We start from the raw sequence: 17,982 nt of genomic DNA, 5'->3' as shown, positions 1-17,982 counted from the left end.
TCGTGCACAGTGAGGGAAACATTTAACAATATGAACACCTTTCATTGTCGGCAGTGCCATATGAACAATGTCTTTAGTACATAATGCAGTCTGGCTGCAGCGCTCTTTATGCTACCACTTTAGTGCAGCTTGTGGTCATACATATTTCTAAACTTGTGTTCACACAGTGTATTTTTGTGTGCAAATTTTAATAACCTTTGTAGAAATGTCCCCAAAATAAAGCCACTGGAAGACAACCATAAGAGAAAGAAAATGATTGTAGAAATGAGCTGTAAAATCATTGAAAATGTGGTGTGGGTGTTGCTGATTTAGCGCACATGTACTATCGGTCTACATCAACTATTTGCACTATCCTCAAGAACAAGGACAAGATTAAGGAGATAGATAGTTCAAAGGGAGTAACCGAGGTAACCGAACAACAGTTTTGTATTCAAGAGGATGCCAAAAGCTTGCTCCTTACGTGGATAAATGAAAAGCAATTGCAAGGTGACACTATTAACAAGAACATCGGAGAGGGCGTAAATTATTTTTGCTGGCCTCATTAAGAAGACACCGGGATCCCCAGTGGCCGAAGAAGTATTTCAGGGAAGCTGTGGGTGCTTCAAAAAATTTAAGAGAAGGACCGGCATCAACAGCATTGTGAGGGATGGTGAAGCAGCCAGCTCCGGCACAAAGGCAGCAGAGAACTTCATCAGAAACTTCCAGATGCACGTAGATTCTGAGGGTTACTTCCCACAACGGGTTTTTAAATGTGACGAAGTGGGTCTTTTCTGGAAAAAGATGTTGAAACATACCTTTATAACAGAAGAGGAGAATGCATTGCCCACTCACAAGCCAGTGAAAGACCATCTCACACTGCTATTCTGTGCCAATGCAGACAGCAATTTGAAATTAAATCGCTGCTTACTTACCATTCAGAAACTCCACAAGCCCTCAAGAAGTGTAAAGCCCAGAAGAGCAGGTTAAATGTGATGTTGAGGGCCAACAACATGGCTTTGGTGACATGTGATCTTTTTTGTGATTGGATCAATGAAATGTTTGGCCCATTGGTGAAAAAATAATTGCTTGAGATGAATCTGCCACTCCATGTGTTGCATGGTATGGACAGTGCTCCTGCCCATTCTCCAAGCCTACAAGACCACATCCTTGAAGGATTTCAATTCATCAAGATACAATTTCTGCCTCCCAACACCACTCCGTCAATTCAGCGTATGGACCAGCAGATTATTTCTAACTTTCCGAAGCTCTACATTAAAGCACTCTTCGAGCATTGCTTTGAGTTGACTGAACCTACCAATCTCACTCTAAGAGAGTTTTGGAAATACCACTTTGGCATTTATTAAGCTAATTAAAAAGGCTTGGGAAGGGTTTATCAAGACAACTCTCACTTTTGCTTGGAAGAAGCTTTGGCCATAGTGTGTTGTTGAATGTGCCTTTGAGGCATTTGAGTCAGTACCTGTGGAGCCTGTAGTCAATGAGATTGTATATTTGGCCAAGAGCATGGGACTAGAAGTGGATAACAGTGATATTGATGAACTTGTGGAATATCACAGCCTAGAAATGACCACCAAAGAGCTTATGGAGTTGCAGTGTGTTTCACAGCAGGAACTTGTGGAAAGGAGTTCTTCAGATGAGGATGAGGATGAGGAGGAGGGGGAGGTGGCAACAGCAAAGCAGCAATCTTCTGGTGATGTAAGAGAAGTGCTGAAAGCATGGCAATTGGTTGCACTGTACCTTGAAAATCATCATCCCAATAAAGCAGTGGCTATGCATACTACAAATTTACTTGATGATAAGGCTATGTTGCATTTTTGCCAAGTGTTGAAGCATTGGCAGAAACAAATGATGACAGACAGATTTCCAGTAAAAAAGAATTAGTTATGTATCATGAATAATAAAGTACATAATACTGTATGTATAATTTTCTTTGAATAAATGGCATGAATAAGATAAAACTTTTGCTACTTTTTCTGCATGGAACGCATTATCATATTTTGCAATAATTTATATGGGATAAATTGTTTCATTGAATTAGTGTTTCGCACTGCGAGTAAGATTCTGGAATGAATTACGCTCACTATGTGAGGTTCCGTTGAACACTACAATAACAGTAAACTCAAAACTGAAGTCATCTATGTAAGCAGGCAAAACATAATGATATATAACAAGAGTTGTGAGTAATGTACTGTACAGTAGCAGACAACTACAAATGAAGTTACATTACAACATAAATCAAACCACATAAAAAACTGCAAATTATTTCATGCTCAGACCATGATGGCAGAGCACCAGTGCAACACCTGTGCTCATATCCAAAACCAAGTGTTTAAGCTCCTTCTACAAATACTGTTTATAAATGATATAGGCCAACCAGGACAGGTTCAGTCTGCCATCATCATACATGCAGGTGATTCAACAGTAATAAGCTGCTACAAAACTGATGAAGACTTAATCAGTCATATTAGGCAGAAGCTTGGGAAACTAGAAATATCAGTTAAACATAATAGTTTGAAATTAAATTCTATGAAAGTTATCTATGCACCATATAACTGAAGTAAGCTAAAAGCTGAATATCATAAAAAGAGCTACATTTTCATGTGAGTTGACCGAATAATCTCAATCTCTCTTTCAGTCATAAGGTGGGAAATATATATATATATATATAGGATGGATATGTGCGTGTGTGCGAGTGTATACCTGTCCTTTTTTCCCCCTAAGGTAAGTCTTTCCGCTCCCGGGATTGGAATGACTCCTTATCCTCTCCCTTAAAACCCACTTCCTTTCGTCTTCCCCTCTCCTTCCCTCTTTCCTGATGAGGCAACAGTTTGTTGCGAAAGCTTGAATTTTGTGTGTATGTTTGTGTTTGTTTGTGTGTCTATCGACCTGCCAGCGCTTTTGTTCGGTAAGTCACCTCATCTTTGTTTTTTTATATATATATATATATATATATATGGGGGGGGAGCTGGTTTAACTAATACCTAATACATTCAAATGTTAAATCACAGAAAAATGTAATGCTATCCTCCGTGGAATTTATAGAGAAACAGCATTGCAGACCTCCACTTGCAAAATTAAATCTAAAAACCATTCCAAGCTTGTATAAGTAGCAAGTGCTCACATTGACAAAAAGAAACATGAGATTTGTTCAGTACAATTACTTTCCCCTCCAGTATGAGACCAGGCTCAATCAAATAAAAGGTAACTTTTAGAAAAACCCCACACTATGAGAGTATGAAATTTGCAAATAATACAATGGAGTGCAAACTCGGCGTCAATATGTCAAAAATACTGAACCCATCCTAGAAAAACTCCTGGAAAGTAGATGCTGTTATAGCATAGAAGATTTCTTGTGTTATTCCTGTGCGTAATCTGTAAATAACTGTATCTGTGGGGGAGAGTGGCACCTTTTTGTATTTATATCAAATTGTATCCAGTTGACAAAGTCTTCTGAATCATAATATCAGATACCTGCAGGTGTAAAACAAAATGCCAGTATGTCACAAATTTAGATTAATTTCAGTAGTGTGTTAGCTGTCTCACAATTGATGACTCACCTGAGTTTGTGTATATGAATCGTGTCATGTGGCAATAAAGATATGATTTGATTTGAAAAATAGTACATATATTGACAGTCTCATACACGCAATAAGCCTGAAGAACATGAAAATTTTGCACATCTAGGAGGTAAAATGGGCAGGGCTTGACAAAAAAGTGGAGCTTTCAGAAGGGGAGGAGCAAATGAAATGAAACCTCACAGGTTGAGTGGGTATGCAGTGTTATTTCAGCGATAACAAAATTGAGTCAAATCTACAGAGAACTTGGCAGTATGAGCTCACTTATCAGCCTGTATGTATGCATTAATTCAGTGGAAAAAGGTATCATAAAACATAGTATCCTCTCCTGAGGCATACTGGCCCACAACTGATATCCTGGGTACTGGCAATGGAGTTGATACCCATGCTAATCTCACATTTTCTGCCAGGAACAGACGTGGGGACCTTGCTGGCCATAGGACTAGCTTAGCATCACCCAGACAGTTCATAGACACGTGCCATGTATGGACAATATTGTCCTGTTGAAAAATGACATCACAATACTGTCGCATGAGAGATAGCACATGAGAATGCAGGGTGTCTGTTACGTTCCATGTCAGAGTTCTGTTAATCACCACCAGCCATAATCTGAAGTCACATCCATTGTCTCTCTACCCCACTAGGCCAGGAGTAACACCACAGTGCCTCTTCAAAACATTGGAAGAATGAGACCTTTCCCTAGATCACTGCTATACTCATTGATGATGGTCATCCGGGATAGTGTGGAACAAGCATTCATCGCTGAACACAATGTAACACTATTCAACAGCAGTCCATTCTTCCTTGTCAGAACTCCAATTCAAATACAGCTGTTTGTAATGTGGTGTTAATGGCAGCCTATGCATGGTACAGTAATTCCCTTGTCCAGGTGCTGCTAGTCTTTGACCAGTAGTGTGGGATGACACAGAATGTAGCACGGAGTCTATTATTCGTTCTCGGATGTCGAATGCAGATGTGAAAGGGTTACTATGTGCTTGGTGCACAGTACAGTGATCTTCCATTGTGGTGGTCAGATGTGGTGGACACAGGAACCATGACATGATGATGAGTATGACTGTTCTCATGTTCCTTGCAGTCCAACATTGGGCCACCGTTAACATCTGAATGCCTCACAGATGTGGTTATTGCATGATTCATCCAGCCAGCAAAATTGAGACCCACAAAGAGGCTCCTCCAAACTCTGTGAGGTGCTGATAAAGCTGTCTCATATGAATACATGGCATCTCAGAGTCTTTCACAGAGATCATAGAATATCTGACACTGTTCATGGCTGTTATATTCCCTACCAGGACTGACAGCAACACTGACCGCTCTAGTGGCTATTCTACCTGTCACAGAGAATTGCAACTCTACTGATTTACGTACTTGCTGATAGTGTATAGTTAGTTAGTTAGTTATTTACAAATGTCTGCTTGTGTCTGTGTATGTGCGGATGGATGTGTGTGTGTGTGTGTGTGTGTGTGTGTGTGTGTGTGTGTGTGTGTGTGTGTGTGTGTGTGTGTGTGTGTCCGCGAGTGTATACCCCTTTTTTCCCCCTAAGGTAAGTCTTTCCGCTCCCAGGATTGGAATGACTCCTTACCCTCTCCCTTAAAACCCACATCCTTTCGTCTTTCCCTCTCCTTCCTTCTTTCCTGATGAGGCAACAGTTTGTTGCGAAAGCTTGAATTTCATGTGTATGTTTGTGTTTGTTTGTGTGTCTATCGACCTGCCAGCACTTTCGTTCGGTAAGTCACATCATCTGTATAGTTAGTTAGTTAGTTAGTTAGTTAGTTAGTTATACATTCCATAGATCATTTGAATGAGTATTTGATTGGAGTGCTGTGGAACAAGTCAGTATACTAGATATGTATACATGATTAGTGTTAATACTAGTAAACACATTATTTTTTAGTCTTACTCATGCAACAACACTTAAGAACAAGTGTTTTTTTCTTAAGACAAGCTTCTAGTTTTTAAACAAATTCGTCTGTGGAATGGAAGTAGTTGTTCAGAAGAAAGAATTTTGGTGAGATTTAGAACTTCCTTCACTACCTGCGTCAGACATTTTATGTTATTTGGAAAATTATCAAACATTTTTGTGCTATATATTGAACTCTGTCCTTGGCCATTTAATAATGGGTAACAATGGACATTTTTTTCTTGTAGTATTGTAGGTTTTGCTGTCACTGTTCTTATCAAATTGTGATGGGTCATTTATGATGAATTTTTTAGCAAATATTTGTATTGTGATGATGCAGTTAAAACACCAAACTCCTACATGACAAGGCATGTGAACACCACATATTATTCCTACTGCTTGCTTTTGTGTGGTCAGTATTTGGTTTCTAATTGATGAGTTATCCCAGAAAATTATTCAGTAAGACATTATTGAACAAAATCTGCATAATATGTCAAGGCTTAATTCATTTATTTATAAGACTAGCAAAGACCAAAGGCAGCTGAATTTAACTGTTTCAGAAGCTCAGTAATATATTTCTTCCACTTCAGGTTCTCATCAATGTGTACACCCAAAAATTTGGAGCATTCTACCCTATTTACTAACTCCAGGTCATGATGTGCTACATCATTTGTTGGTATAACTATGTTGGTTGTACAAAGATGAATTAGTGCATTTTATCAGAGTTAAGAGATAGTCACTTTTCAGAGACATATTTAATAATTCTTTGAAAAATATCAATGACACTCTCTTGAATGGCTTTCTCTGTAATGGGATTTATTGAAACACTATTACTCACTGCAAAAAGTATAAATTCTGTTTGCTGACTGTTAAGTGGAAGGACAATGAAATAGAGTTTTTATAATTTGTTAATTTCAGAGAAGGATGTTAGTGCTGGTTCTTGTAGCATAAAGTTTTATGGAATGACATTTTTAATGTATTCTCTTTCTTGCTTTTTTAACTGAATCATTTAATTCTAATTTTGCTCTTAAATTTGGAAAGTAGTTGCAAAAAGTACTCACAGATTGTGAATTATCAGTCAAAACATTGTCATTTAGTTTAATTCGTTATGGTATCTTGTACACTGACTGGCAGTCCTATCTGTTGTTTGACAGTATCCTTTGTAGCTGTAATCTTTGCCTACTTCTTGACATTTTAATGACTCCATAAAATATTTTAAGTTTCGTAGTATGCAAGTAATATTGGATCCCCCCCCACGATGATCCATGGACCTTGCCGTTGGTGGGGAGGCTTGCATGCCTCAGTGATAAAGATAGCCCTACCATAGGTGTAACCTCAATGGAAGGGTATCTGTTGAGATGCCAGACAAATGTGTGGTTCCTTAAAGAGGGGCAGCAGCCTTTTCAGTAGTTACAGGGGCAACAGTCTGGATGATTGACTGATCTGGCCTTGTAACATTAACCAAAACGGACTTGCTGTGGTGATACTGCAAACGGCTGAAAGCAAGGGGAAACTACAGCCGTAATTTTTCCCGAGGGCATGCAGCTTTACTGTATGGTTAAATGATGATGGCGTCCTCTTGGTAAAATATTCCAGAGGTAAAAAAGTAAAATATTCTGGAGGTAAAATAGTCCCCCATTTGGATCTCTGGGCGAGGACTACTCAGGAGGACATCGTTATCAGGAGAAAGAAAACTGGCATTATATGTATTGGATGTGTGGAATGTCAGATCCTTTAATCGGGCAGGCAGGTTAGAAAATTTAAAAAGGGAAATGGATAGGTTAAAGTTATAGTGGGAATTAGTGAAGTTCGGTGGCAGGAGGAACAAGACTTCTGGTCAGGTGAATACAGGGTTATAAATACAAAATCAAATAGGCGTACTGCAGGAGTAGGTTTAATAATGAATAAAAGCCCCAGGAATAGACAACATTCCATTAGAACTACTGATAGCCGTGGGAGAGCCATTCCTGACAAAACTACCATCTGGTGAGCAAGGTGTATGAGACAGGTGAAATACCTTCAGACTGCAAGAAGAATATAATAATTCCAATCCCAAAGATAGCAGGTGCTGACAGATGTGAAAATTACTGAACTATCAGTTTAATAAGTCATGGCTGCAAAATACTAACGTGAATTCTTTACAGACGAATGAAGAAACTGGTAGAAGCGGACCTCGGGGAAGATCAGTTTGGATTCCATAGAAATGTTGGAACACGTGAGGCAATAATGACCCTATGACTTATCTTAGAATATAGATTAAGGAAAGGCAAACCTATGTTTCTAGGATATTTAGACTTAGAGAAAGCTTTTGACAATGTTGACTGGAATACTCGCTTTCAAATTCTGAAGGCGGCAGGGGTAAAATACAGGGAGCAAAAGGCTATTTACAATTTGCACAGAAACCAGATGGCAGTTATAAGAGTCGAGGGACATGAAAGGGAAGCAGTGGTTGGGAAGGGAGTGAGACAGGTTTCTAGCCTCTCCCTGATGCTATTCAATCTGTATATTGAACAGGCAGTAAAGGAAACAAAAGAAAAATTTGGAGTAAGAATTAAAATCCATGGAGAAGAAATAAAAACTTTGAGGTTTGCCAATGACATTGTAATTCAGTTCGGTGATGCTGAGGAATTAATTAGGAAATGAGACACTTAAAGTAGTAGATGAGTTTTGCTATTTGGGGAGCAAAATAACTGATGATTGTCGCAGTAGAGAGGATATAAAATGTAGACTGGCAATGGAAAGAAAAGTATTTCTGAATAAGAGAAATTTGTTAGCATCAAGTATAGATTTAAGTGTCAGGAAGTCATTTTTGAAAGTATTTGTATGGAGTGTAGCCATGTATGGAAGGGAAACATGGACAATTAATAGTTTGGACGAGAAGAGAATAGAAGCTTTCGAAATGTGGTGCTACAGAAGAATGCTGAAGATTAGATGGGTATATCACATAAGTAATGAGGAGGTACTGAATAGAATTGGGGAGAAGAGAAATTTGTGGCACAACCTGACTAGAAGAAGGGATTGGTTGGTAGGACATGTTCTGAGGCATCAAGGAATCACCAATTTAGTATTGGAGGGCAGTGTGGAGGGTAAAAATCATAGAGGGAGACCAAGAGATGAATACACTAAGCAGACTCAGAAGGATGTAGGTTGCAGTAGGTACTGGGAGATGAAGAAGCTTGCACAGGATAGAGTAGCATGGAGAGCTGCATCAAACCAGTCTCTGGACTGAAGACCACAACAACGACATTGGATCCTGACTTATTCTTGCCTTTTTATAAATTTCTGTCTTCCTCTTACATGTGATTATTTTAATTCCACTATTTATCTGTGGCTTGCCCTTTCTTTTGATTTTCTGGATATCTTTTTAGGTAATAAGCTACTTTTAAATATTGACGCATTTACTTTGGAATAAACTGAATTTGACACTAGCATCTTGAAGTATCATTTCTCGAGGGGTTGCCTGGTAGAGATTGAATTCATATGTTCCAGTAACAACTCTTTAATTATTAACCATAAACTAAATTCCATACAACTTCAAACCAAGAAGGCACACATTTGAGTACAAGTAAAAAGCCATCCTTGACGTAGTGCAGTGGGTGCCCGCTATGGCAGCTTCCACAATTGTTGGGAGTGGCAATCAGCCAGGAGGTACCCTGGATGATAAGTGGCTCTGTGCCATGAGGCTGTGAACTCAGGTGTGGAAGTGGCTGATGGATGTCCAGCACCTGAGACAATACTGTCTGATGGGTAGCAGTAGCAGCAGACACAGATGTGAGACAGCTGATAGTCAGTCTGGAGCTCGATGTGGAATGTGGTGCTGAGGGCTGAGCAGCAGCCTAAGTACCCATCAGTGGAGGAACATGCATGGTTTCACATGGAGACACAACCATGCAGATATAAATAGGGGCCTGGGACTTCAGTGCTGATTACTGCGACCTGTGTGCCACATATTGACAAAGCTTGCACCCCCAGACACTGTGGCAACTATGGGAGGCTAGACAGTAAACAGCCCAGTGTATCTTCTGTTGACAAAGAACCTCTCAGGGTAAAGTAAGTGCTGTGCTGGCCAGTGAAGTGTATCCATGAGTGTGGTGGCCAAATATACAAGGGTCAAGCCCTCCGTGTATTACATTCTGCCCTTCAGGAGAGATGGTGCAACCATTTCAGATAAGCACTGCACCCAAAGGAGGAAGTGCCAGGGCACCAACCAGTGCAGTCTGATATGAATCAACAGCACAATCAGTTAATGAACACAAAAAAATTGATCAGATTGAAAGAAGCATGCCACATGTGCATAGGGGAACGACAAAAAGTGGATGCTGTAGGTGGTGATTGGTAAGGCTGGAAATAGGCCGGACTGGTGGCAGAGTTTACAAGAAGTTGGAACCCAAGGCCCAGAGGAACTTGTGATGGAATTGGTGGTGCCAGTGGACACAGCTAGGCTGGTTGCAGCAGAGGAGGCAGCGGCGGCTGAGGTGGCAGTGACTGGGAACAACACAAAGGTAGCTGGCTGCAACAGGTCTGTTGCTGACTACAGAAGTAGCTGCACAGATGGCTGTGTTGGTGCCAGCAGCGACAGTTAAGCCAGTTGCTGGTGCGACCACAGAGCTGGTAATGGTGACAAACTGGAAACATCATTACAAGGGCCAGTTACAAAAGGGCCAGCAATGACAAGATGGCCAGCTGTGGCAGGGTCAGTGAGAGAGTGGGTATCAGCATTGGCAGGGCTGGTGACAAAAGGAGGGCCAGTCAACCAGGCCAGCAGTGACTGGGCTGAGTCTGAAGGGCCAATGATAAGTGGTTGGTGTGAGAGGGCGGCATGTTAGTGGCTGGGATAATACTAGAGGATCTTCTATGAGGGACCTCTGTAAACCATAAATGGAGTGTCGCATGGTATGACAAGATTGCATCAAACTCTTTGGAAGATGGCCCAGCTTGTTATAAGCAAACTTCTGGACACCCTGTTCGAATGCTGGGCCTGATCACATCCACTCAGAAGACTGTGAGAAAGACTGTAGAACCTGAGTGAACAGAGAGGTGCTCCATAGGAGATCTGTAAATTGCCCAAACGTGGAATGGAAGGGCCTGAGGCAACAACGGCTCCTGTGAGTGAACAGAAATCTCAAACAAGAAATGCTGCAAAGAACCACAACCTACATATATACAGAGGAATGAGGAATATGCCACTGAAATACTGCTAGTAACTTGCATCTACTGAGAAAAGAGGAACACTAATTGCAACGCAAGCCTACCAATATCGAGATAAACATGCAATCGAACACAGTTATGGAAACCAAGAATTGAATTGTTCATGTCCAGTACATGGGTAGACAAACTAGCACTCTTGTAGTATTTGAATACAGACTGTCACAACACAATAAATGTGAATATGCTGGCCCCCATCAAGCCAACTAGAACGCAAGTGAAAATACGTTTGCTTGAAAAACCCATGATCAGTTCCAAAAAAATTAAAACTGTGCTCCAGCAAAAACATTAAAAGACACATCAGGAAACACTGAAACACACACAAAGAAGTGGCCTTGTCATCCATGTCCTGTCCAAGCACTTGCCACCCTCAGCATGAAGACAACCCATGACAGCATTGTCCGGGCAAAATGTCCCGTCGTGGCACGGGAGCGTCGGGCTCAGCACAAAGGAGGGCAGTGGTCTGATAACAGGCGAGACCAGGAGCTGGCACCGTAGCTGGCATTGGAGAGGGCAAATCTTAAGGAGGCACTATTCTGAGTATCCTAATGAACTTTGAGTGTAACATTTGGGAGAGTCAGTCTCCTCGCCTCTATAGTATATGGCACATGACGGAAGAACACTGTAACATGACACCATAATCCTCATCACCACTGAAATATCCTTATCTAAGTGGTGTGACTGATAAGATTCTGAATTCACACATTGCAATAACAACTCTTTGTTTATTAATCATTAACTAAACTCATTACAACGCAGGTGCACTCTTGGGTACAACTGAAAACCCCAATTTGATGGCGTACCCCTCTATGGCAGGTCTGCATTTTCCAGAAGTGGTGGTGAGCCAGGAGGTACCAGAGTTGATCAGCGACATTGTACCACAAGGCATTAAGCTCGTAGGCTGTCAAGAGACAGCTCCCAATGCAGGTGTGGCTAACTGATGTCCAGCAGTTGATGATCCTGTCAAAGGTGTGAGATGGCACTATCTGATAGGTAACAGCAGTGGCAGGCCTTGTTGTCTGAAGTGTAGATTTAAGGCAGTTGACAGCCTGTCTGGAGCCCAGAGCTGAAATAGGTGTTGAGGGGCTGAGAGGTGACCTAAACACTCATCAGTGGAAGGATACATGCATGGTGTCATGTGGACATGTGATTACGTGGATACAGATAGTTGCATGTGACTGCAACACTTATTACCGTGACCTCCACACCGTATATCAGTGCGTCTTGCACTCCCAGCCTCTGTGGTGGCTGCAGGAGACTTCACAGTAAACAGCCTAGTGGATCTTCTGTTGACAAACAACCTCCCAAGGAAAAGCAGTGACCATGCTGCCTCATGGAACATATCTGTGAGTGTGGTGGCTGATACGCAGGGGCCCAGCCCTACATATACCACACATCTCTTTCTATATATAACTCATTTCATACCACCTCTTTTAACACAGTCTTAAAACATTTAAATGATTAATGGAAAATCTCATATAAGATATGAAACAAATACTAACAAAGAGATAGAGGGGCTGGCCAGTACTTACCTCAGCTCAGTACAGCCGATAGATACACATAAAACAGAACTGAAAATTTACATTCCTAGCTTTCGGAACTTTGTTCCTTCATCAGGGAGGAGAGAGGGGAAAAAAGGGAAGAAGGGAAAGTGGATTCAGTTACTCACAACCCAGGTTATGAAGCAACAGGGAAAGGTAAACAGGGAGGGTAGCAAGGATGGAGGCATGGTTGTCAGAGGGAAGCCAAAGATATTCTACTGTAAGTACTGTGCCAGCTTCAAACCAAAGAGGATGCATACAGAAGTAAAGAGGTATATAGTATAAAGATAAACACAACTATGTAGGATGAAAAGATGCGTGAATGGCTAAAGAGGAAAGGGAAAGAGGAGAAGACTGAAGAGTGAATGGGAGTGAGGTGGTTTAACGTAGGTTCAGTCCAGGGGGATGGCGGGATGAAAGGATGTGTTGGAGTGCAAGTTCCCATCTCCGCAGTTCAGAGGGACTGGTGTTGGGTGGGAGAAGCCAAATGGCACATACGGTGTAGCAGGTTACATCCTTTCATCCCGCCATCCCCCTGGACTGAACCTACGTTAAACCACCTCACTCCCATTCACTCTTCAGTCTTCTCCTCTTTCCCTTTCCTCTTTAGCCATTCACGCATCTTTTCATCCTACATAGTTGTGTTTATCTTTATACTATATACCTCTTTACTTCTGTATGCATCCTCTTTGGTTTGAAGCTGGCACAGTACTTACAGTAGAATATCTTTGGCTTCCCTCTGACAACCATGCCTCCATCCTTGCTACCCTCCCTGTTTACCTTTCCCTGTTGCTTCATAACCTGGGTTGTGAGTAACTGAATCCACTTTCCCTTCTTCCCTTTTTTCCCCTCTCTCCTCCCTGATGAAGGAACAAAGTTCCGAAAGCTAGGAATGTAAATTTTCAGTTCTGTTTTATGTGTATCTATCGGCTGTACTGAGCTGAGGTAAGTACTGGCCAGCCCCTCTATCTCTTTGTTAGTATTTGTTTCTTAAAACATTTATTCTGTTTTCAGTAGTTAGCCTCACTGCTTTATATGAACCTGCCTCAGTGTTGTAATGTGGTATATTGTTTGTTTCCTCTGGTTTCCTGTGGTTTCTCTAAATTGCTTCAGGCAAATACTGGGATGGTTCCTTTGAAAGGGCATGGCTTATTTCCTTCCCCACCCTTCCCTCATCCGATGGGATTGATGACCTTGCTGTTTGGGTTATCAACAATTAGGTAACATTAATTTTTTCTCCTGAGCATTGTTTGTAAAAAAGTTATCAGTGCCCTACTATCTTGCTGCATGTGAGTTGGAAAATTGACTACTGAAATTAGATTGAAGCACTCAAATTGATTCCAATTCATTTTTCCTGCCAGTATCTTTTAAGAAATCTACAGTGAAATCTCCACAAACTATTAACTATTTCTTGTCTAACAGGTGCCTGAACAATGTATCTAGATTTATCATAAATAGATGAAAGAGGGGATCTATAGACTGTTACAATTACAGAGTAGTAGTCTGCAGTAACAACTCACAAGCACACGGTTTTAGTTTCTGAACCACTTTGTGTCCAACTTTCCCATATGTTGCAATTCCTCTTTTGTTCAATGTTAACTGTACACAAAAGTGATGTATGTATATGAATTTACATTGAAATCTCACTTTTCTTTGGGTTACTTTCTTTTTGTGTCAGGCAGTTTATAGACATTTTAGTGGGTGAAAATCTTCATCTGTTAAACAGTCACTTAATATTTAACATCTCGGATCAGTGATAACTCTAATACTTAAAATGTCTATTTATTCAGCAAGAATAATCTCATTTTTGGCAAGACTCTCATTGTGGTGATGAATTATTTTAACATGTGGGTGGTGCCAGCTAATCATTGTACTTGCTCAAGTGCCACGTGCTCACTGTGTTTTTGGTTTGTAGGAACATGTAGAGCCTTGTCAGATTGGCTGGCTACTTGCCAGCAAAAGTCACTTCTGCTGCAATCTGTCAATCATTAAGTAATTTTATTTAAGCCCTGGTACAGTCTTTAATTATAACAGTACGGTCTTGTTCAGTATTACTGCAGAATGTAATTGTTGTTAGTTCAAAATTTAAAAAATAACTGCATTGCCACATTTGAAAGTAAGAGAGTAAAATAAGCCTGCCGCACTTAATATTCTGAATTATGGCCTTAAAGTAAGACTGCAGACTTTTTGTTGTTGTATATCTGTGTGAATCCTATTTGTTTCACTAGAGACTGTTAACTAAGTGATTCTTCCCAGTTTCCAAAATAAATTAGTCAAGAGATCCACCGTGTACATAATTGTGGAGTGTAAAATCTTTTTTAGTGTTGAGTAACCACAAATCACCAAAGGAGGTATACATTTCTTCAGCAATTAACCTTAACTTTTTTGCAGATCCAAAGCCATGTGCAGGGCCAACCTGTCGCATGCTTTGTCCTCATGGTTTTGTAATGGATGAGTCTGGATGCCCAAAGTGTGAATGCTATGACCCGTGCATAGAGCTCAAGTGTCCTGGTTCTCTGATGTGTGAACTAGAAGAAGCTACATGTTCCACACCACCTTGCCCCCCTATACCAAAATGTAAGTAACAAACCTCTGTCATGAGTGCTACAGTATTTTGTCCAGTAATAGCAATTAATACTCAGAACTAATTAACAATTTAACTATTTCATAGAAATCATAGTCATTAGGAAAGTTTCTGATCAAGTGGCATTATTGGTATGTAGATTAAGTGCATAAACTTCAATGACCTCTTGCGTCATGATGTAGGTATTCCAATTACAAATTCTTGATCATAAGCAGCAGAAAAGGAGCTGTGTGACATCAGATGAAATGGCTGATAATTTTGCCTTTTGTAACCATGTATTACATTTTTTTCTGCTGTTCTCCGATACATCTAGTGAAAACAGATTTTGTAACAAATTTTGAGAATGGTTTAGTTATCAAGACTTTTAAAAGGAATGTCAGCACCTTAGTTAGCTACAGATTTATCTTTGTAATTGTTGATGTTTATGAAGATTGTTTGTAAGTAAGGGTCCTCCTCTGTAGCCGAGTGATAAGCATGGCTGATTGCCATGCAGAGGACCTGGGTTCGATTCCTGATACTGCTAGGCATTTTTCCATGGTGGGTAGACTAGAATGTGGTACATTCAGCCTCATGATGCCAATTGAGGAGCTACTTGACCTGGAGCCTCCAGGTTACAAAAACTGACAGCGGCTCGGAGAGCTGTGCGCTGACCCCATGCCCTTCCGCACCGCGCCAAATGATACCATTAGCAGAGGGTGATTATGCGATTGATCAGTACCAATGGAGCCCACCTGGGCCCATTGATGGAGTTTAGTTGTACTTTTAGTTTGTAAGTAAGGATCACTTTTTAGTAAAAACAAAACTAGTGAAGATATGTCAAAAATGTTACATATTTCACTCTTAACATCTTCGGCTATTTTTGTACGCAGTTTCCTCCATTGATACAACACTTATCATAATGCTGTATTAATTTGTCTATACCCACATCATGAACATCAGTAACCAGTTTTGAACTGGTTCACTTCCCCCGGGGCCTCAAATCAAAACATGAGTACACTTGTTGCGAGCTTTTGTAGTAATTCTTTCTCTTTTGTGCTGCAGCTGTACTTAGTGAGTATATATTTTCTCGAATGTGTTCTCTAAAATGGATTCCATCTGACAACCCAACCCACTTATAGGATGCTGATAGTAGTTTCTTCCACTTTGTCCTCTGATTTTAAACCACATATTTCAGTTAATATATTCAGTCCTCACTTCTGGATTTGACCTTGACCTTTTTCAGAATTTTTACAGATGTGCGGGCTATGCAGGATAGGTCACACACTACCCAGTAGCTAGTCCATGTGGAGATCATAAGGTACCTGTACAGTGGTAGACCCAGACCACACAGCGATTGTGCTGTTGACAACTGAGCTTTCACTGTCCAACACTTAGGAGAAGTAGATGTCCGTTCATTGGGGGACTCCAAGCAATGGCCATCATGCCAGGTGGCCTGCTGTAGTTGGGCACTCATGGGCAGAGCCCCCATTCTGAGTGGGCAGCATCATGACGCATATTTGGTCTCATGAAATGACCTATCAGTCTCTTCATACAGACCTCAATTAAGTGTCAAAAGTTATTTAACACTCTAGGAACTTTCTCTCCTTGACTGTCCCTCAGGAGGAACCCAGATGGAAGTGACTTGTGATAAAGTTATTGTGCTCATTTCCTGGTTGACACCTGGAGCAGCCTTTCTCTTTACAAAATCAATGTTTTTTGTGGAGAATATTGAAAACATACTTGGTAAACTCTCTTGCTATAGCAAACTATGAAGTGGTTCCATTTTAATTAAGGCTGCAAATGCTAACCAGTCCTGGGTGTTAATGTCTTCTAAGTAACATGATGATGTAATTGTTACCATCATTCTCATAAGAACCTCAACATTGCAGACAGATAAGGAAATATATGAACATTTGGAGAGGTGAGGCATCCCCCTTTGTATGTTGAGACCAGCCAGATAACAGGGTAGGGACCAGCACATTAATCCGAGGAGGATTAACTTCCAGAAAAGGTTCAATTCATGTGTTACTGCTGCCTTTTGAAGCCATATTTTCCACCCCCAATGTGGTGCTTTAAATGTCAGTTGTTTTGGGTGTATGTCTTTCTGATGTACATACGACCAAATTTGTGGAGACTGTGGCCGAGCACTTCAATAAAATTCACCATGTGCATTACCTCCTATCTTTGCTAGTTGCTTGTACGGCCATGCTGCCTGATCCCCACAGTATGCTAACCTACTCAAGAATTGGCAAATGCAGTAACGGAAGGTTGCAGATTGTCTGTCATATTTTGTAGCTAGGAAAACTAAGATTGTTTGTGTTCAGTATCTGTGATGTTGACATTCATTACTACTGTAACCAGGTCATCAGCAGTAACTGGTGTATTTACTCAATCAGTATGGAAGTCTGTTAGTAGTGTCGATAAATGGGGGCAATAGACGGTCCCCTTTCATGCTGAAGAACCACTGCACACACCCAACTGGAGAAGCAGCTTTCTCAATTGTCTACCAGTGACAGGCCTCCCTCTTGAGATCCCTCTCCCTGGAAATTCACATTTCAGAGGCCCGATGCCAGCTGGTAGCTGAGGTAACCACAGACTGTGGATCCCAGAGCTGCCTGTCTTTTGTCCATTCCTACATCCACAGTGACAAGCCTCTCCAGGATCTTGATTGCCAAAAGTGAAAGAGAAGAAAAAGAAATCATAGGAGAAAGCTACTCCAGTGACCTTGGAAGCACCCGATTCCCCTCCACGCCATTGGAATCTAATCCAGTGTTCATTGATTTGATTCTGTTCCCACCATTGAAAGGCAGTGATACTGGTGTGTGACCACACCTCCTGGCCCCTTCATGCGTAACACCCTCAACGTGATGATCCGATGGAACTGTAATGGATATTACTGTCGCTTACCAGAATTACGACTCATTTCCACTTCTCCTGCTGTCTGAGTTGCTCTTCAAGAAACACGCTTCACTGATGACCGTCCCCTATGCTTCAAAGTTGCTGTGCATTTTGTTGGAAAAATACTGGACCTGAAAGGGCATCTGGAGGGGTCAGTATATTGGTTCGGACATACGTCATCCATGAGTGGAGTCCCCTTCATGCCATGTTGTAAGCAACAGTGTTGTGGGTGCAAAAAAACACCAGCAATCACTGTTTGTAATGATTATTTAGTTCACGGCAGGT

At 41.0% G+C, this 17,982-nt stretch overlaps 1 protein-coding gene across 3 annotated transcripts in view; it reads left to right on the top strand.

Annotated features, from left to right (window-relative positions):
* LOC126481621 (balbiani ring protein 3-like) overlaps positions 1-17,982 on the top strand; it is a 253,215-nt gene that overhangs the window by 140,986 nt on the left and 94,247 nt on the right. For all 3 annotated transcript variants that reach the window (XM_050105511.1, XM_050105509.1, XM_050105510.1), the window contains one exon: positions 14,628-14,813. In XM_050105511.1, the coding sequence (XP_049961468.1) occupies positions 14,628-14,813 (186 nt within the window). The remainder of the gene's footprint in view (positions 1-14,627; positions 14,814-17,982) is intronic.

This window comes from Schistocerca serialis, chromosome 5 (assembly GCF_023864345.2).
Source record: "Schistocerca serialis cubense isolate TAMUIC-IGC-003099 chromosome 5, iqSchSeri2.2, whole genome shotgun sequence".
Taxonomy (NCBI): domain Eukaryota; kingdom Metazoa; phylum Arthropoda; class Insecta; order Orthoptera; family Acrididae; genus Schistocerca; species Schistocerca serialis.
This window is presented reverse-complemented; position numbering and strand designations above follow the sequence as displayed.